Here is a 19603-nt window from a genome sequence, read left to right as displayed (position 1 = left end):
TGATGCTGTGATGTTGACAAGCGGTTGACATATTACCAGGGGGAGCTGCAAACGACACATGCATGCTCTGGTCTTGGTGCTCAGATAAAGCTCAAACGGGATAGATTCTCAGCACTCTCCGACGCGTTTTCAGTTTTTCTCCTTTTTGTTATTATTCCTACAGCTGCGGTGAGAGAGTTTCGCAGCGAGGCCCCCAAAGTAACGGACGCTTTGGAAGGTACCTGTGTTATTCCCTTGGTCTTTGCGCATGTTCTATTGCTTGAGACCATTTTTGTTGTAAGTCTCTCACTGCAGCCGGCTTGCGTATTTTAGGTGCGCCGATTGAATTCATCCAATATCTATTTCGTTGGACACTACTTAGTTCGGCATCTCGAGCAATGGCAGGGCTGGCGGCGCTTTTTCGTGAGTCATTGCATCGCCTTGCGTATCGGCAACTTCACAACCCTTTACCGGTTACTGGATCTGTCGCCTCTCAACCTGGCGTTGAACCTAAAGTGCAGAGCTCGACTCCGCGCCCTACTCTCAAGGCTTTGGAGGAAACAGTTGATGCCGTCAACAGTCAGGCTACTATTGTTGCCCAGGAGAACCCTGCCACTCTTGCGCACTTGGCGGCTTACTTTCAAGTGGTCGAAAGTGCAGACGCGTTGTACCAAAGGTACAAAGTGTCATCACGAACAGTGGGGCAATCAGATGTACAGAGGGCCGCGAACCTTGTAGGCCTGCGCTTGCCTGACAATTCACCGTAGCAGCACGCCGGCGAACGCACGCGAAAGGCAAGGTGGTGAATAATGCATCACCTCGTCAGATTTGCTCATTGCGACAACGTGAAAAGAGCCCCCATCTCCGCGGAACTAATCAACAGCAACAGCCGAACGTTCACGGGCATTGCTCAGGGGCAACTTAAAAGAGGACGCAACTGCCACACTAAACCTAGAGGGAAGCAAAACTGTGCGTCCACAAGTTTGCCCGAAATTGCCACGGGGCGAAGTTGCCCTGCTGAGAGCACCTGGGAAGCACTCAAGGCCCGCAGTCAGTGCCAGGCGACGGCTATGTAAAACACGGCCACCGGCACTGAGTCTTTGCATGCGAGATATATGCAATCCGTTCCAGTCTTTTGGGGCTAGTTTGGGTTGACTCGGATCTAGAATCGGTTGCAGGAACGCGATATACAGTGTGAATGCATAGCCGGTACCCACTGGCTAACCGCTAACACCAATTAAACCGCAGGTAACAACCTCGTTCGCTGCGGCGGTATCAAGGGGGTGGTGAAAAATTACCACAGGATACTTTGGCTCCAGATTATGATGCTGAAAGCAGCTTTCGTAGTTTTCAGTATAAAACTCGCTATGCATAGCCCTCGCGCGCAGAGAATGATCCTTTGATTTGGACCTCTTGTGATATTTTGTCGCGGCCCTTAAAACCAGTGCAGACGAAGTACATTTCCCGCGATTCCTGGCGGGAAGCCCTGATCAACAACACATAGCGTGACGGTGGCGCTCTAGCAGACGAGCTCACGCGAACGACATCAGGCAAATTTTCACATCGATTCCTTATTGATTGGTCACAGATAACCTACAAAAATGCCATTTTCTACGTAGTCGCTTCGGACATAGTCACTCTACACTACGCTAGACAGAGCCTCACCGCGGTTTGGCTGAGTTGACTTGTGTAAATCTGCTTTTGAGATATGTCTTGTAGTTGCCCGTCTCGCTACCCATAAATATCTTGACTATGAAAGTACCTCCGAGACAAAGCACCTGCGCAGCAAAGAAAAGGTGAAAGTAGTTGTGGAGGCTACTTACGTGTCCAAAACTTCCCCATCTTGAAGATCATATGGAAGATGATTTCGCGTGTTCTCTCTGTGATTACAAATGCCCACTTGTTCCATGAAGTCAGCGGCATAGAGACAAAGCTCCACTGAGTTGTAATGGTCGTCGTGCCGAATCCCAGTGCAAGCGGGGGCCATATCGCTGAGCACGACATCTGCCTTCTGATCTCGAAGTTCTTGCAGGACTGCGTGGAGCGTTTTGGCGTCGCCCACTCTCCCCTGTATGAACTGCACATTTGGAAGCTGCGAAACACACGAAGCTACCAACTAGCCGTTCACATGCGTATTTTGGCGAGCTCTGAAACGCATAACACGAGCATGTCACGCCACTTACGTTTTCCCTCAACTATGCGCAATGTGCCTGCCAGTACAAATAGGACCCTCATCTCATGCGATCAAAGAAGGAATGCTAATTTTACGGTCAGGATCCACCAGAGGTACTGTAATTCACCAGAGGTGCTGCACTCGTGGAAGGCTTACAGGGTCCATCCTGGCAATATCAACGCCAATAACGCGTGAAGTTGAAGGTGAGGGAGCAAAACTACTAATCCTGCCAGTTGCTTCTTGGCCTACAAGGCAACGCTTCGCAGCCACCTGGCACCACCCTCCAGGGCAGCATCCAAGGTCGAGGACGATGCGATCTTTGCGCAAAAAGAGATATTCATCATCAAGCTGCTCCAACTTGAAAGCTGATCGGCTCCGATAGTCGCACTGAGTCGCAAAGGAAGAAGCTGTGAACTGGCTCGGCCCAAATTTACGTCATGTTCCATCCGGACCACAGAGCCCGTAGGCAATCGGCGTGAGCCTCTCACAATCCCATGAGCAAAAAGACTACACACATATCATGCAACGAGAAACTTCCAATATGAGAGGCAATGGGTACTCCTCTTCAAGTTTTCGTGAGTTCTGCGACGAACCGATGCACGCAGGCATGCACCTTCTGGGCCATGTCGTATTTGGTACGATCAAGCCTAGCAGGGTCCCAAGACGGCAAGGGCATCACAGATACGTCAAAAACGTTGAAAGCTACGGCAGTGGCGTTTAACTTGCCTCTTGTGCACGCTGAACATAGGGGTCTGTAATGTGGCGTCTGATCCACTCAGAGCTGTGTTGCGATCGATGGTTCCGTATTGAAGGGATGGCAGTAGCCAGCCTCCGAACACCACCTAGTGTCGAGAGACTAGCGTCCACATTCCTGGCTACCCATCTCGTTCTCGACCATTGAACGCAAGATAGGGAAGGCCTTTGGAAAACAACTGTATTGGGCATCGAGCCGAGCTTGGTAAGGCTCATGCTGAGCACAGTGAAATCTTTCTGCAATGTCTATATGCAGTAACATTTATCAGGCCTCGTAATGAGTGTAAAGGGACAAGATATGCTAGAGGCGGAGACAGATGCGGCCCCATGCGGAAGGCGTGGAGGTCGGTTGGCGTGCCCCACTTCAATCTAGAGTTGGAGCTCGTTGTGTGCAAATAGAATACCGTAAATACTACGATAAAATGAAACTGCAATACCCCATCCCCCCGGAAAAGGCTCCCTCCGTGAGTGCCCTCCACATGCAGCAGTCCCGTAACTTCCTTCGGAACATTCAGCGCCCGACAGCCGGCGTTTCTCCCAGAAGCGCAAGACGCCCAACAATGCCGAGAGCCCGCTGTGAAATAGAGTGAAACAGGGCCAGCCAAGCGTTTCGAAGATCTCAACTGCCAAGCCGGCACCTTTTCGCGTACAGTTATTGCAGTCCTCGGTAAACCCTCTGCTTCTGCACCCCGACAGCCACCATTTTCAGTGCCACGGTGATGCACAGTACTCATCACTGTGAAAAAGCCCAACCGTATTATTGAGTTGCTTACTCAGTACTAGCGAAGACTTAGTCTCAATACATGACTGAGTGCCAAGGTAGTGAGTGCACAGCACTCATCACTCTGGGAACACCTAACCGTATCACTGAGCTGCTTACTCAGGACTAGCGAAGACTTAACACATGACACTGCTCGTTACACTCAACAGCTTTTCAGTAGGCCGACACCTTGCCTCCATACTACGCCCGCTGGATCTACGCTCCAGCAAGGCCTGACGCCCTGACGATACTTAAGGCATGTAAAGTAATTGATGCATGATTCAGAGACCGGCAACCGTTCAGGACAGGTTGCATTCAAAAACAGTTTCGTTGGCGGGTCCCTCAAAAGGCGCTTCGCAACAATCCACAACGTGACTATGAGCGGTTACTTGGTCCTTTTCTTGCTCTTTTTGTTCTCAGTTTTCACCTCGTCCCTTTTCTGCCTCTCTTTGACTTGCAAGACTTGCTTCACGCATTTTTGCTCCTCTACAAGGAAGGCGCGAAGAACCCTTTGTCCCAACAAACACGCAAGGAGAAACAAACACAAATTAGGGGGAGAATTTCTGACTTTGCTGGCCAAATGGACTTACGGCTTGCTCGCACGTTAAGTTCACATGGAAAACTTACTTCTCGCGCACGCAGGAATGGCAGCGCGTGCCACCATAGGCGCGGTTGACAGTTCTTTCACGCTTCTTCAAAAGCCTAAATTGGGGAGGCCGACGGGCCGGTATCTGCGCACCGCACAGCCAAACGAGCTCAGTCGCAAATTGCTGGAACAAAACAACCCATAAATAACTTATGTGCCACAAAAACACTACAGCGCTCGCAATGCCACTCAAATTTGCGCCTATCAACCCAATATGGGAAGACGCACCCATAACCAATGAACACGGAATTGAGTAGTGCTCAGTGCCACAACAGCACCAACGCATCACCACCACACAACTCCTACGGAGCGTCGTGGTGTGTCGAAGTCATTATATACGAAGCATTAGAAAAAAATGAGCCGAAAACCTGACAAGATGCTCTGTATGCAACCCGCGATCATAGCAGCCACGGTAGCGGCCTTGGACGAACAAAAATTGGGCCATTTAGTTCAACGTACACTAAAATTTGTATAATAAGAGCAGCTGAACCGTGATTCTTACCCCAGGAAGGAGCCTCCCGCATCCCCCACACCTTTGGCGAGAAGCCTGCTTGCGTACATTGAGGTATACGACCTTCGCGCCTGGGGTCTTGACGCGCCTCACTCGATTGGAAGCGGTGTTGTAATGATTGTGACGGCGGAAAACCAGACGAGTGGACATCTTCAGCTACGAAAGAAAGAAGTGGGGGCTGCGTAGTCGCGGCGTGGGCACGGCGGCCTGATCCTGCACTGCGACGGCAGACGCTATTTAGGAATTGTTGAGGTACCCGCAGCCCACGTAATGCAATGGTCTAAGACGTCCATCGGAATGTTCTGGATGCAGAACAGCTTCCACCGCAGCAAACAGAAACTGCTCGTCACAGGAGCCCCACGCTGCATCACGCTTGCGCAGCATGCCAACCCACAGCCCCAAATGCTGCGGCGAGCTGTTGACTCGAAAACTTGGCAACTGTAATAAGAAACAGACTGGCAAGCTGCTGAATGCTGACTGCATAAGGAACTTGGTAGGGCCGTTCCCGTTGTTACATGTTCTTGACTGGCTTTCGGGGATCTGGGGTCTGCGGTGCGTTCTGCAGACGCAGCTCCAGTTTGCTTGTCCTTCGCTCTTCTATGGCCTTTGAAATGCATCAAAAAGCGCAGCTATGACTCTTGTGTCTAGCTGGATGAAGCTCGTAGAGTCTTCTCCAGGCACACACTTTGAGCGATTAGCGGAACAACTGCAGCTGCCACGGCTGTCCACACCCGGCACCCAATGGCAGATCATTATCACTTAAACTGCCAATGGCATCTCGCTTACGAAGTCGGCGGTAGGAGGAGCTAGTGCCATCTGAAGTTTTTCTTTACCGGGCGTGTTTTGTTTTCCGGCTTCACCGAAATTGCTTGCGTCGACCGCGGATTCCGTTTTCATTAGCTTTTTTCGTTCCAGGGTCACCTTGATAACTGATTAGGAATACTTGAGTCAAGCGCAGCTGCGTCAATGTCATCGTTACTCCCTCTTTCACGGCACCCCCTTCCTCACGATAGACTCTTGAAGTCTGGATTGGAACAGTTGCACCCTCCGTCAGATGCGGCATGGGAGGATCGCCGTACCAGTGCTAGGAGCGCTACGTCGTGGTTTACAAACGGACCGCTGTTTGCAGATGGCACAGACGTGGATGATGATGACGAAGACAGTTGGTGCTGCTGTGAGCCATTGAATAGCACTGAGAGAATCCTTGGCTGGCTTACCTGCTTTCTTGGGGGGCTGATTCTCTCGGCAGTTTCAATGGGTAAGTTATGTCGCAGGTGGATTTCGACTTCGCAGTGACCTTGGTGCGGAGAGAGGGTACCGTAACGTCACCTCTCTTGAATAGCTGTATTGTGAAATTTGTCAAACGAAGGCTGGCACATGGTACACAAGTCCGAATTCTGTACAAATGTGTAGTTCTCCGCATCTGTGGTATACCTGTCTGGCGTGTGACTGCGAGCTAATGCTTGGTGTCATACGCTTCAGGCGCCTTCAATGACATGCTGCTAGGCAAAAACAACAAGTTTGCCGTCACATACACCATTGGCAACATAATTGGACTAGCAGGGACCTCCTTCCTAGTAGGGCCAATTCAACAATTTAGGAATATGGCTGACAAATCGCGCCTTGTGACGAGCTGCATCTTTGTGGGCAGTCTAGTGGCTACTTTGCTGTCGAGCGTCTACTTAAAAGTTGGGCTTGTGATTGTATTTTTCGTGTGTATTCAGTGGCTTGCATATATGTGGTATTCGTTAAGTTACATACCGTACGGCCAGCGTGCGGTTTTGTGGATATTCCGCCGGCTGTCTCTTCGTTAGGGATAGCCATGGCGGGTGGCGTCGATCAGTGCACTTCCAAGCGAACGCTGGTAGCTATAGGATGCTATCATGATGCAGTTGCAAGCACGATGACACTAATATTAATGGAGTATCGTTGATTCTGCACACAGCGTTTGGCAGCACAACAGGTTTCCGGAGGATATACAAGTCACCTATGCAGCGACTGCCCCTGACGTTTCTGTTCCTCGGCGCACTCCATTGTTGAAAGCTACATTTGCATTCCCGTGCGTGGGTTGCCATGAAACGAACTCCAATTTCTTTAGCTCCTTTTTACAAACAGGAGGGATTGTCACGCAGGTGTTGGAAGGCGATAGCCTTCTTGAGGCTGCCTCAGCCGCAGAGGCATTCAGGGCGCCGCAGTGTCATTGAGGGCACCGCAGCTCGAATCATTCTAGGAAGTGCAGATATGGCGAAAAGTCACGAGATGGAATACGTCAGTACAGTTGTGAGGCTTAAAAGTCATGCTGCCACTTTCTACTTCCCTTGATAAATACTAGCAGCGCACCCGGCGACAGCGCGGCACCGCAGTTTCTCAAGGCTGTCACCCTTGCTCGTGAAAGCACACATTGATTCAAACATTTCTGCGAGTGGCGCTCTTGACAATCATGGCTGGCGGCGTGGTTTTGACAAGCCAACTGCACGAGCTTGTGAACACACGTGCAGTCAAATGCTGGGTGCCCTCGACAGCAGTTGCTGAACTACATGACTTTCATCCGGTGCAGATGCGATGCGAACTGACGGCGGGACTACTGCCGAGCCGAACTGCTGTTGTTGCATGGCAACCCCAAGTGAATTTACTAAAGCTTCGGGCCTTGCGCAAGCCGTGCGCTTCTTAAGCGGTTCTTCCGCTTCCAAGCCAGTTTCCCACTTCGTTAATGAGGCACTTCCTCCAAGCCCCTCGGCATCCTCGAGATATTCGTCATCTGGATGACCTTCCGGCTGGTCAGGTCCATCCACGTCATCAGCACCCTCCTCGCCTCGGTCCACCTTACGCTTCCACATAACTGCTGCTCCATACGCTGCTTCTAGGCCTCCAAATTTTCGGGTGCTAAAAATTTTAGCAGCGTCCCGTCCTTTGACAGCCACTTCCCAGCATGCACCCTTAACATTGTATGTGACTCCACCAACAGAAGGGAACTCTCTTGCCAACGACGCCAACGTGCGCTTACCCGGTTTCGTGGCACATATCAGTCGTTGCTTCCTCTTTGAACATGCATGCAAGCTGTCTTCTTCCAGCGAATCAGCGGGACCAAATGAGGCACTAAGTGCCCCTCCGCCATCGCCTGGGAGCCCGAGAACCCCGGGACCTCCGCGAGAAACTTTGACAGGCTGCGGGGTCACTGGTAACTCGCTCAACAGATCAGCATTCCCAGATTTCTGTGTTGCCTGCCGCTGCTGCCCTTCTGAAGAGTGAAGCACGGGAATAGCTCGTGAGGGGTCACTGAACGCTGGGAGCCGGAGAGACGCTGGGGCCGAATCCCCCAACAATGAGCTCACCAGTGCCAGTGTCGATGACGAGCTGTCAGCTAATCCCAAATATCCTGAGGCTGAAGGAGCACGCGGCCCCAGAACAGGCGCCGTCCTGCTTTGCGCCTCCTGAGCAACCGATGACTGCTGCAGCAACTGCTGTTGAAGCTGTTGCAGCTGTTGAAGCTGGTCCTCAAGCTGTTGCTGTAGCTGATGCTGCAGTAAGGCTTGCTGCTTTGCAGTCGACCCGCTCGTAGCCGCAGCAGGAAGTGATGGCTGTGTTGTGACTGGCACCTGTCGTTGCATTGTGGGCTTTTGTGGAAAAGCCGTGGCCATACTGTCGCTTGGACCCGTAGCTGTCGGTCGGTGAAGTGCCCCACGTGGGGAGTTCCTTGGAGTTACTGTCCCGGATGTTCCTGTTTTTGTCTGCGTAGGGCTAGCGCTTCGAGCTGTGTAGGCGTTTCCAGCAACAATTGGGTCATGGCCTGCTTGAGCTTCGGCTCCTTCACTTGATAAGGCAAGACCGTCGAGCTTGGTTTTCACACATGGTTGCGGCAGCACTGCAGTGGGGGTCTGTATACCGCGGCTCCCAAGCGCCTCCGCAATTGCCGTAGTGGCGTCCCCCATGAAGAGTAAATCTGGCGCAAAGCGCATTCAGAAGCAGCTGCAATTATGTTCCTGCTGTGAATGGAAATGACTTACTTTCCAACGGGCCTGCAGCGACGTTTCAGGAGCATCTTTTCCGACAAAGTTCTAAAAATCGACGCAAAACAAGCAGCGACACCAAATTTCTTGTCCAATAAAGCCTACCCGGAAGTCTCGTCGGCATCGAAGGCGTTTCCCGGCCAGTTTGTGGCAGCACAGGTTGTCCCGCAGCTCGCTGTGCTTCCACTTGAACGTTGTTCACGGGCTTCGACGTTGCCATGCCCATGAGAGTCTGTCTTGCCTGAACCGCCAACCGACGGGCCTTTTCGAAACCGTGCTGTTTTATATTGAAGCAGCTTTGCCTAGGCTGGCCTGCGACGGAAAAAGTGGGAGACGAATCAGCAGCGATGCATAGTCCTGTAGTGCGAAGAAGATAGTGTTCGTGTCTTCTGTGCGAGCTCTCGCGATACTACTGCCGCTAAAAATGAGTGCGCGACAGCAGCCATGCAATCCCTGATCACAGGATGCTAGTAAGCGCTGACAAAACGAGAGGGGCTGAAGGGTGCAACGAGACAGACCGTTGGCATCATTCCACTGCGCAACCCAGCAAGTATGCTTTTTGCCGATGAAAACTCCCTTGACCTTGGGGAGCTCTGCTGCACGAACGGCATATTGCTGCCGCTCCGGACAGTCGCTCGAATTGCTGTTCCCTGCTTTCCCACTGCTTACAAAACAGTTGTCAGATCCAGTGGCGTTGCGTCGTCCACCGGCTGCTGTGCTTGTGGGTGACTGATTCCTCCGTGAAAGACTGGCAGGAACACCAGAGCCTTCAGCCACAGAGTTCCCCCCTCCAGCAGGGATCCCGTGCAATTCAGCTGCATCAGCACCGCGCCAGGTACGGCTCATGCAAACCTACAGCGAGTTGTATGCAGGAACTGATTCAAGCCAATGCTAGACTGCCTGGAAATGTAATTCGACATATTATTTTCGCTTTCGGTCCGCTACTTTCTAAATCTTTTATCCTTATTTTTCCTCGCCCTAGATGGCTTTTCAAGCAATTATGCTTATCTGAATAGTTAGGCACAGCACGTAAACGCACATTAATCTGTAGCGAAACCAACTTACCATCTCCATCTGCCAATGATGCGCCTTCTCGGTCACCCGACCAAGTGCCCTCAAACCCAAGCGTTCTGGGAGAAGCCTTGCCCCCAGTTCCGGTAGGGGACAGTTGTTGGAGTGTCTGCTGCTGCGCAGCGTTGCGCTGTTCCTTCGCCGAGCAAAGATGCTGCATCCGAGTCGTCAATGGTGTAAGTCCGGGAGGGCAAACAGGTCCTCCTAGACTAGGAGCATTTGTGACAAGCTGTCCATTGTGTGCATCGCGAACCCCGCGAACAACAACACGCGGTGGACAATGCGTGTTCCCCATATCTCCTGTATTAAGTGAAGTGCTGCTGCTGTGCTCCCATCGTTGTCGTGCACCAGCTGCACCTTCAGTTCCGTGCCATATGCCCCCTGGAGGATCCGCATCGGGCTGCTCCAGCAACCGCTGGACGCGTGCAACGCTCGCCTTCAGGCTCTGGCGACGCCTATAAGCAAGACGAATGCAGTCTAGATCACTGAGGACTTCCATAAGCTGGTCGCGTGACCATTCCCGCGCATCAAAAGGAGACAAACACTGCAGAACTACGCGATAGCTTTGCAGCTCCAAGGAATCCAGTGATCTCGCTGTAATCGCAGTATTGAAGTGGAACCCAAAGTTGTCATCGCGTGCAGCCCACGACGGCGCCAACGAACGCAGCATTCTCAGAATCCTCAACACTGCTGACTTCTGCGCAGCTAGCTCAGTTCCCGAGGCGCACAAAAGAACAGCAGGGTCCAGCAGGGGTAGCGGAGGTGCCCACGAGACACTGCAGCGTCTGATGCTGGTGTCGGAAGCCGCCAAAGTGGCCTGGGATAAAAAGGCGCCTTTTTCCTCAGTCGCAGTTGCACTAATCTCCGCACGCCCTCCTCTGAAGCTTTGGCAGGAAAAGCCTGTCCCTGTATCCTCCCCGCGCGACGCACGATCAGAGTGCAGAGCATCGGCAGCAGGTCCACCTTTCAACTCAGCTAAGCACGAGACTGCTCCAGGCGCTTCTGTCCACTGAAATGAGTTGCGCATCAAAAGCCTGTCCGGGTCATTGCGGAGCATTCTTAACTCCTGCACGAGCAAGTGGCGTGCTGATGAAGGTAAAGTAGACGGCATGCGGTAGGTCCCAACGCAGTCCCGGAAGATATGGGAATATGGAAGGAGCTCCGCAAATCGGTCAGCGCACGTAACCACTGCAGCGTGATGTCTGAAAAGGGGGTGCAGCGACTCCTCTGACTCCTCTTTACTGGGATGAGAAGGATCAAAGCCAAATTTAGTGGCTGAGTTAGCACCGTAAGTACCATCTGACCCATTTGGTGGGTTGTTATCCGGTACAACAGCTACATCTGGACAAACTGGGGATTCTGTAGGAGACGTAAAGGTGGCGCCGCTTTCGGTACTTTTAATCGGCGTCCCGCTGCAGAGTTGCCCTTGCGCCGTTTCACCACCATATGGAGACGAATGCATACTGCCTTGGACGGCCAGCGCGTCGCCAACTTCACCACTTAGAGACGGGGAAGACCGGGAGAGAATTGGAGGCTCCACACAACGCACCGCTGAATCCTTGGAACAGCTTGACAAAGTTGAATCTTGGCAACCCGGAGAGCCCAAACGTAAGCCCTCAGGGGTACGTGAGGGCTCTGCGCATCTGCCCGAGCCTGGACACTCTCCCGCAGAGCTGACGGTTGCAGATTCAGAAACAACCTGAAGCGCCCTTTTCATCGGGACGGGTGAAGGGCTTCTGTCACGTAAAGCTATGTCCTGCTGAGAAGGATCTCCCGTGCCTTCTTTTGCAGGCCCTGCCTTCCCAACAAAACCTGTACTTTTTAGCACTGCGCCCAATGAAGCATTCTTTTGCCAATTACTTCTCAACAAGTCGGACGCACCAACGCAGCATCTACAAGAGTCTGGACTTGAGGCTGCTGCACAGCAGCAAATCGCAGCATGCAGATCCTCGAGCATTGATAACACTGTCAACTGGACGTCTGCAAACACGCCTCCGGCATCCAGTGGAAGCTGCAGCACAGGACAGAAGCGAGCTCACAAGCGTGAGCTAGCAATGGCAAGGGAGCACGGAGATGAGTAACTACGCTTCTTCAACATTAGCAGCCAACCACTGAACTACGTCTGAGCTTGTCCGCATTTTCACTGCGCTTGCCTACCCGAATAGCACCGTTAGCTCCATGTCCCGTACTGTTTAGCTTCTCCCGGAGTGAAACTGAGCTTTGCAAAGGTTCAGATATATCCTCCACTTGCTCGAATGAAGCATTAGCAGCGTGGGGCAGCGAGAAGCATGAGTCGCGAAAGAAAAATCCGTTTCCTGCCGAGTTGCCATTTCCAGCATCCGACGCGTCAAGCACTGCTTCGATGTCACTTGCTTGGAGAGTCCTACTGCGATTTGCCTCCTCAGAGCAAGATACTCTTACTGGTGAAGCCTGTAAACAGGAGCCACCGACAGGAAGGCCACGTGAATCTCCAACACTGTTCTGCACAAAAATGGCAAATGGCCATAAAACCCATCGCTTGTGGATAGAGTTTACTTTGCCGTTGATACTGACTTCAAAAGCTCCGCCGTCTGCAAGCTCAATGCCTGAATGAGGAAGAAACTGTTGCAGTGGCTTACCTCCCCTAGCTTATCCAGCACCAAGCCCAATGCATGCAATAGCTCGTCTTTATCCGGCCCACAGCCATGTTCTTTCGATGCTCTGGAAGACTCTGAGTCCTTCGCCAGCCTATTTTCACTTGAAGCAGTAGCAACAGGCGTCCTGCCTCCTGCTTCACTAGCTGGCGACGTGAGAGCTGCGCCATTCGCCACGCTGTTGCATCCAGCGTCTTCCGCCAACTCCAAACTAAATCCAGCAATCGGCCCAGGTGTCGCCTTGCGGGTGGTACTGCGTCCCTTCTTGCACGCCGCAAGCTTCGTTGGAACCCGAGATTCCTTACTTTCTCCCTGGCTAGTAGAAACTTCATGGTTCAAAGCCGCCAGTTTTGCGCGCAGCTCCAAAGGAATTACACCGTCAACATGCAGCCGCGAGCCGTCATCCTGTGCCCAAGAAGGAACATCTTCATGCAGCGCCAAAGAGTGGGACTTGCGCCCACTAGGGCCGGTGCTGTCGCCTGACGAACTGTTCCGCCCGAAATCCTCTGGCAGCTGAGCGAAAAGCTCTCGCCGTAAGGCAATTTCGTTCGCTGCTTCTGTTTTGAAGGGTCCCAGAAGGGTGGAGTCTGTAGCCCTGACATCCGTGGCCGAACAAGGAAGCTCTGCTACATGAGTATTGAACCCAAAAATGCACGACCGCATCAGCGGGCTGACATCCACGAATTCTGGAGCAGAAACAGCACTCCGCGGGCTGTTGCATTTTGGTTCGTTGCCGGCCGCAGGGGCGGCACGGACCGATTCGCGCATAGGTGTAGTTTCTGACACTTCCCTCCGTTCCTAGTTCATCGCCTTCCCCTGTTCTTGCACTCCAGAAAATCCAACACACCTAGTCAGTGGTACTTTGCCTTGTACCGAAAAGACACGCGAACTGTCAAGACGACAGCGCCACCTGATGCGCCTGTTGAGGCTTCGGAAATAAATCCTGCTCTGACTTGCCCTTGCACGCGCAGGAAAACGAATATTATCAAATGTATTAAGTACGCGACACAACCCTCCCAGCTGGTAACACCTTCACTTGGATCAACTGCTTTGCGGCATATGCACAACAAACGGACGTCAAGAGGGCGGACTCCCGATGAACCCCACGTCCCGAAACAAAATTCCCATATGGCTCACTTATGGCCTTTCTCCGATTACGTATGAACCACGAAAACTTTTCTAATGTGCGGCAAGAGCTAGAACGTGGCAGACGACAGCTCATGTAGCCTATAGGCACCTCAACGGGGCCAGAAGAGGCTGCGCATTGAAGCAGGCTAAATGTTTGGTGCAGTTACTGCCCAGTACCTTTAAAAACACCTCAAGCTCCTCTGTAGCCACCTGCTGCCTTGAAGCGCCGCTAGTCAAGTACACAAGAAAGATCTGTCTCGAGCCACAATGGTCCTCAAAGGTATCTCGAAACAGCAGTTTGTCACCTCACGCGAAACTGAGCATGGAAGAAGACGTAGTGAGAACCCCGTGGGAGCTTTTGTAGAGCTTATTGCATCGGGCAACGTGGGCCCGCGCAACTAGAAAACGCATGCAGGTTACTGGTGCAGACTCCAGAGTCTACAAAAGGAGAGGAAGCAGAGAGTAAACCCCTCAGTAATAAAGCATAAAGAGAATACTTGAAAATTCACTGACTGGGGTTGCAACAGAAGCCTGTAGGAGCCCAGAGGACACTTCAGATCTCCCTGTTGACTCTGTGAGGGGCAGGCAGCCACAGGAGCTGAACAGAAGGAGGACGAAAGCACTATGGAGAATCCCACAGATCAAAACAAGCAGTGCATTCTCATACTATCTCAACACCAGAACGTTATGGTGAACCTAACCCCTCACGGCAACAATCCAGCAAACCTTGCGCAAGCGGGCGATGCTCCGGCGAGTGGGAACCGCTTCGATGCTCGTGGGATTACGCTGAAAACGAGCTGCCACAATCCTGGTGTCCTCAACTAGAAATTGTCCTATATGAAAAAGTGCTCATGAAAAAGAAAAGATCCCCAATGATAATCAATCACCGGAAAAACAGTGGCTCATGTTCAGTCACAGGCAGCGTATGCTGCTGCTGGGGGGTGGTGACTACGGCACTAATAGAATTTTCCAATGCCTAAGTTCTTCGCACTAATGAACTTTTATTCGGCTGTATTTTTCAAGTTTTCTGAATACTGCGCTTTGCCTATCTAACGGTTCTTCCTGGAGATTATCTTCATCATTCGCTACTTCGGACTATGTAGTGGGGCAAAGCCTCGTTGTGTGGCTTATACCCACACTAAGTGTTACCATCGGACTGGTTGCTAGTGAGACACTTAGCTTGACTCATGCTCCCTATTTATTTCGATTGGAAGGGTTGTTCTTGAGACAGGAGCAGTTGTCTGCCTTTCTCGAACAGTGCAGCGGTGCAAACAACGCCCGTACAAGTGTGTCGCGGTAGTACTTAGTTACTACACTAGCTCGCTGTTGTAGTATCTTACGCGTTTGAGCCTTACAAATTATGTGGCTAATGGCAATATTTCCGGCATGGGGAGAGTCTGAGGCCGTGTCAACATTCACAGTATGTGCAAGAAGCTTACTTATTCCGTTTGGCCATCAGCATGTAACTGGTGCAGCTGATAAACCATGCCCACTAGAAATCTATAAAGCAATTGATGATGCAGATACTAGTATGACGAAACACTGTGACGTTGAATTAATGGCCAGTTATGCTGGAGAGGATGATCCAGGTGAATGCTTAGGACTCTAGCGTTAATTCCCCGAACTTGCTCAGGACCCGTGACCTGCCATCAGCAGCCCCACCTTTTTAACTGTAGCCGAATAAATATCTCACGCTTCGAATTATTTTTCCGCGGTGCATGTAATTGGCCCACGTTAGCTAGGGAAGACTGGCAGTGTAGCTAAGCGTAGCTCGGATCGCACTTGTCTCACCTGCTCTGGCTGCCTAGGCTCACACCGCTTAGTCCCAACTAAAAGGATTTCTAAACAGTGAAGAAGGTTGCATCATTGTAATTCGTCATTTTCGGGGATACAGTTTCTTTTTTCCCACTTGTCTAATTCGCCGCTTGGGCATGTGGCGCACTACAGCTTCAGCCCTCTTCTAGCCTCAACTCTCGGACCAAATTGCAGAGCACACTGGGCCTTATCTCCCGGAAACTAAGTCCCTCTGCATGCTTATTTCTTGACTTAGTATATCAGCCTTTTGCAACTATATGACCCTTTTTAGCTACATTGTAGAGCAGCGCACTACAGGCAGGGTGTCCGTAGGCAACGAAAGAATGTGAAGCAGCCCCTTCTTTAGTCCCATTCCGACGATACAGAATAAAAAAGTGCTACAAAAGTTTGTAATAAAGCTTTAAAAAATCTTCTCGAAGGCGATCCGTTCACTTCACTAGAGCTTCCCGCTCCTCCACGTACCGCCATTGATTCGCGTCAAAAAACAAGGTGTATTGCTACATTGCTTCGGGGAGTGAGCGTTCCTTTAAAAAGCAGAATGAAACGGCCCTGAGAAGTCTGATGTGCAACTGGGAAACAATACATTAAAAAGGGAGAGTTTCAAGAGCTCCTAAACCCTGTCCAGTTTGATTCAACGCTGGGGTTTGGTGCTGGCAGCGTACTTGGCCTGGAGACGGTCGCTCCATATACTGCACTGTCAACTGTCGGAAGAGTCCTGTCACATTTTGACGTCGTCGAAAACGTCCACATACGCTCAATGCGTTTTCTTCCACGAAACAAAGGTAGCTGGGTGTGTCAGTAGGTGCTCCTGACCAAGCCTAGATGCATCTAATTTAGTTACCCATAGAAGAATACGCAGCTGAGAAACCAGGCTCGGCTGCGCAATGGAGCCGTTCCGGTAGCATGCAATCGCTGAATCTGCATTACTAGGCGTCGGAAGAGCGTTTAGCAACTTGATTCGCGTGGTGAAATGTACATACATAATTTCACGTACACAACGGCAAAACGTCAGGTGTCGGCGCTGCTCAGCCCATCGAAGCGCATGGGGTCGACGTCAAACACACTCTCTAAACAACGACCATTTCAAAGGCTTTGTGGGCCGATCCAGAGTGGAAGATGCAGTCATCGATTCGACGTAAAGGGCACCTCGCTTAAAATGAGCAGCTCAAGAACGCGAAAGAATGCTTTTCACAGGGAGCTGCAACTGAATCGTTGGCTTCAAGTGAAACACTACCAAGGAAGCGTTCATACGTCTGACGCAGATGGAGAATGTGGAAGAGGTGCGGTGATATCCAACGATTGATGTAGTGCACAGGCACTACAATAGGGCAGCTGGTGACCTGTAGAAGGTAGCTAGCGAGGACCTACAGGAGGTCGTAACACTGGAAGAGGACAGGACCCTCTTAATAGGACCGAAGTAAGGCAATGCGTCTGCGAATTAACGTGCATACACTAGAGGTGCCTGTAAATACTTGGAGACTGGGGCTGGCGATAGCGCCGGCACCGGTGCTGTAGTGCGCAGGCACTACAGTGGGGCTTGTGACCTAAAGAGGATAGCTAACTAATGACCTATAGGCGGTTAAGAGGTTGAGACGCGGATTGAGCGCTGTAACCTCTTACTTGTGAAATAGAAATGCAATTTATTAACAAATTAACATGTACAAACTAGAAATGCCTGCAAATTCTCTAAGCTTCGTATTTTGTCTCTACAACCCACAGACCAGGCAGGCCGTCCTAACACGTTTCTTGGGCTGCCGACAGCGCCGGCACCGGTGCGCGTCACATCCTGACCGGACGAACAAAGCAAGAACGATAAGGAACGGCATATATAAGAAATGTGGTCTCCAGAACTTGAAACAAACGGACTTTCTAATAAATTAGTATACGTCGCGCGAGAGATGCGTCAGTAATAAAGAAGATTTCATTGGATACCAGAGTTCAGGGTTGTTGTAGTGCACAGCACCTACTGCTGCGGGTACGCTGCTACCTGCCCCCTCGAGCAGGGGCCTATGATAAGAGTCTAACTTCGGTCCATTTCCTTGAAAAAGTTGCCCAAATACAACAAAATACAGTTATTTTTAGTTTTCCAAAATCTGTTATCTTGAAAATCCCTTCCACTCTTGGTTCTCGCCTAGGCCCTGTGGGGAGGAGGCCTGCACTGGTGCCGGTGCTATCTCCAGCCCCAGTGTCCACGCATTTTCAGGCACCTCTAGTGTATGCATGTTAATTCGCAGACAAATTGCCTTACTTCGATCCTAGTAAGAGGGTCCTGTCCTCGTTCAGTGTTACGACCTCTTGTAGGTCGCTAGCTAGCTATCTTCTATACGTCACCAGCAAACCCTATTGTAGTGCCTGTGCACTACAACTTTCCCCCTTGCCGGACTGAACAGACCTACCCAAAACACATTGTTTTCGCTTTTTCAATCTCTATTCTCTTCTGAAGTTAACGCCGTGAGCGCATGCGGTGCGCAGCGCCCCCTCCCCCCTCCTCGTTGAATTTTGCGCGTCCTGCAGACGGCGGAAGGTGATGGGCCCAAACTTCTACGCCTCGGAAGGACCAAGATTGTTTTGAGCCTGAAGACGTATTCGTTGGCGGCGGTGCCAAGCGGGAAGCAAAGCCGGGCAGTCTGTAAGGTGGTGAGCGGGCTCCCATGTGGCTTGATCTTCAGGGGTCCCGCGCCACTTCACGAGGTACTGGGCTGCATCTCCCGGGCCGCGTTGGTCCAAAATATAATCGACTGCATATTCCTCTGTTTAATTGCCTGGTGCATCGCGGATAGGAGGCCAGGCGGCGTCGGTTTCCGGGAGAATTAAATCGGGAGGGCGGGGACGGTGGGGAACTAGCTGCGAAACGTGGAAAACGTTGTGGCATTCATAGGTAGGAGGCAGAGCGAGACGGTAAGCGACGGTCCCTATGCGTTCTATGACTTCAAAGGGTCCGCGGTAATGGGGCTCGAACTTAGGGCAGCTGTTGAAAGGCGGTAAGTGCTTGCTACTTAGCCAGACCTTGTCTCCCACTGCATACTCCCTGCTCCGCGCTTTTTGTCTGCGCAGTACTTCTGCTGCCATTTTGCCTTCAGGATGTGACTCTGTGCTCCGTCGCAGAGCTGCCGGAAAATCTTAGTCATCGGAGTAGTGAGCGTAGGTGCTAACGCGTCTACCGTATCAAGGTTCGCAGCAGTCAACGGGTTCTCGCCAGTCATGACCTCGAAGGGATAGAGCCCAGTGAATGAATGACTTGTTGTGTTGTAAGCAAGTCCCAAGGCCGGAAGCAAACGCTCTCACTCGCGTTCGTCATATTTGGTATTGGTACGAAGCATCTGCTCCAGTGTGCAGTTAACCCGTTCAGTTTGACCGTCGCTTTGGGGATGGTAGGACAAGGACATGCACCGCTTGGTGTTAAAGCGGCTACAGAGTTGGTTCCAGAGAGCCGACTGGAAGCGAGGGTCGCGGTCCGATATGAGCACCTCTGGAAAGCCGTGATAGCGGGCGAGACGGTCTGCGAGAAGCTCCACGGTGTCTGCTGCTGTGAATGACTTCTTTGCAGGAACGAAATGAACCATCTTGCTGAGGGAGTCGACCTTGACAAGAATCGAGTCGTGCCCTGTCGATGTAAGGCGGAGATCTGTGATAAAGTCAAGAGTCACTTGCGCCCACCGACGAGAAGGGATGAGCAACTGTTGAAGAAGCCCCTGCAGGTTTCTGGCTAAGGGACTTTGACGCTCGACAGTGAGTGCATGACTCAACATAAGCAGTAGTGTAGGCGCGCATTCCTGGCCAGTAGTAGTGCTTGCTGAGAGCCGCGGAGGTCTTTTTCTGGCCGCGATGGCCGGCTGTGACATGGTCGTAATGCGAATGCAGAACTTGAGTAAGGAATTCAGGGAATTGTGGGACGCAGATGCGCCACAGCCCATGAACGCGAATGTGCAGGTAAGGCTCTACGTAGCGAAAGGTGAATTGGCGATCACGAAACTCGATTTGCAGAGTTTCTCCTGGTTGTTTTGCTGCGGCATTGTAGGGAACGCGAAAAACGGGACACTTCGAGTAAGCTTGAGGCCATTGGCGCACATCAGGAGGGTCAGCTGGTGTCTTCGCTGTGAGTGTAGGATGTTCCGCCTCTGGGTTGG

General features: G+C 51.6%; 4 protein-coding genes across 4 annotated transcripts, besides 1 other annotated feature; 1 reads left to right on the top strand and 3 right to left on the bottom strand.

Annotated features, from left to right (window-relative positions):
* Positions 1 to 1344: 1344 nt before the first annotated feature.
* On the bottom strand, positions 1345 to 3121 carry ETH_00020505 (ribosomal RNA large subunit methyltransferase J, putative; the record flags this gene model as incomplete). Its single annotated transcript, XM_013377649.1, has 5 exons — positions 1345 to 1465; positions 1645 to 1757; positions 1880 to 2071; positions 2309 to 2539; positions 2879 to 3121. 5 exons carry the CDS (start codon positions 3119 to 3121, stop codon positions 1345 to 1347), a joined length of 900 nt encoding a protein of 299 aa, XP_013233103.1.
* A 929-nt stretch (positions 3122 to 4050) lies between these two features.
* On the bottom strand, positions 4051 to 4972 carry ETH_00020500 (ribosomal protein L34, putative; the record flags this gene model as incomplete). Its single annotated transcript, XM_013377648.1, has 3 exons — positions 4051 to 4174; positions 4293 to 4396; positions 4814 to 4972. The coding sequence occupies 3 exons, from the start codon at positions 4970 to 4972 to the stop codon at positions 4051 to 4053; spliced, it is 387 nt and encodes a 128-aa protein (XP_013233102.1).
* Positions 4973 to 5788: 816 nt separating this feature from the next.
* Positions 5789 to 6636, top strand: ETH_00020495 (uncharacterized protein; the record flags this gene model as incomplete). The annotated part of the gene is made up of 2 exons (XM_013377647.1): positions 5789 to 6080; positions 6305 to 6636. 2 exons carry the CDS (start codon positions 5789 to 5791, stop codon positions 6634 to 6636), a joined length of 624 nt encoding a protein of 207 aa, XP_013233101.1.
* Positions 6637 to 7320: 684 nt separating this feature from the next.
* Positions 7321 to 13301, bottom strand: ETH_00020490 (uncharacterized protein; the record flags this gene model as incomplete). Its single annotated transcript, XM_013377646.1, has 6 exons — positions 7321 to 8762; positions 8935 to 9141; positions 9348 to 9644; positions 9895 to 11911; positions 12058 to 12330; positions 12519 to 13301. The coding sequence occupies 6 exons, from the start codon at positions 13299 to 13301 to the stop codon at positions 7321 to 7323; spliced, it is 5019 nt and encodes a 1672-aa protein (XP_013233100.1).
* Positions 13302 to 17843: 4542 nt separating this feature from the next.
* Positions 17844 to 19603: part of a repeat region that runs on past the window's edge.

Source organism: Eimeria tenella, genomic scaffold (assembly GCF_000499545.2).
Source record: "Eimeria tenella Houghton genomic scaffold, Eth_scaff6, whole genome shotgun sequence".
Taxonomy (NCBI): domain Eukaryota; phylum Apicomplexa; class Conoidasida; order Eucoccidiorida; family Eimeriidae; genus Eimeria; species Eimeria tenella.
The sequence above is the reverse complement of the archived record's forward strand: the minus strand, read 5'-3'. Positions and strand labels throughout refer to the sequence as shown.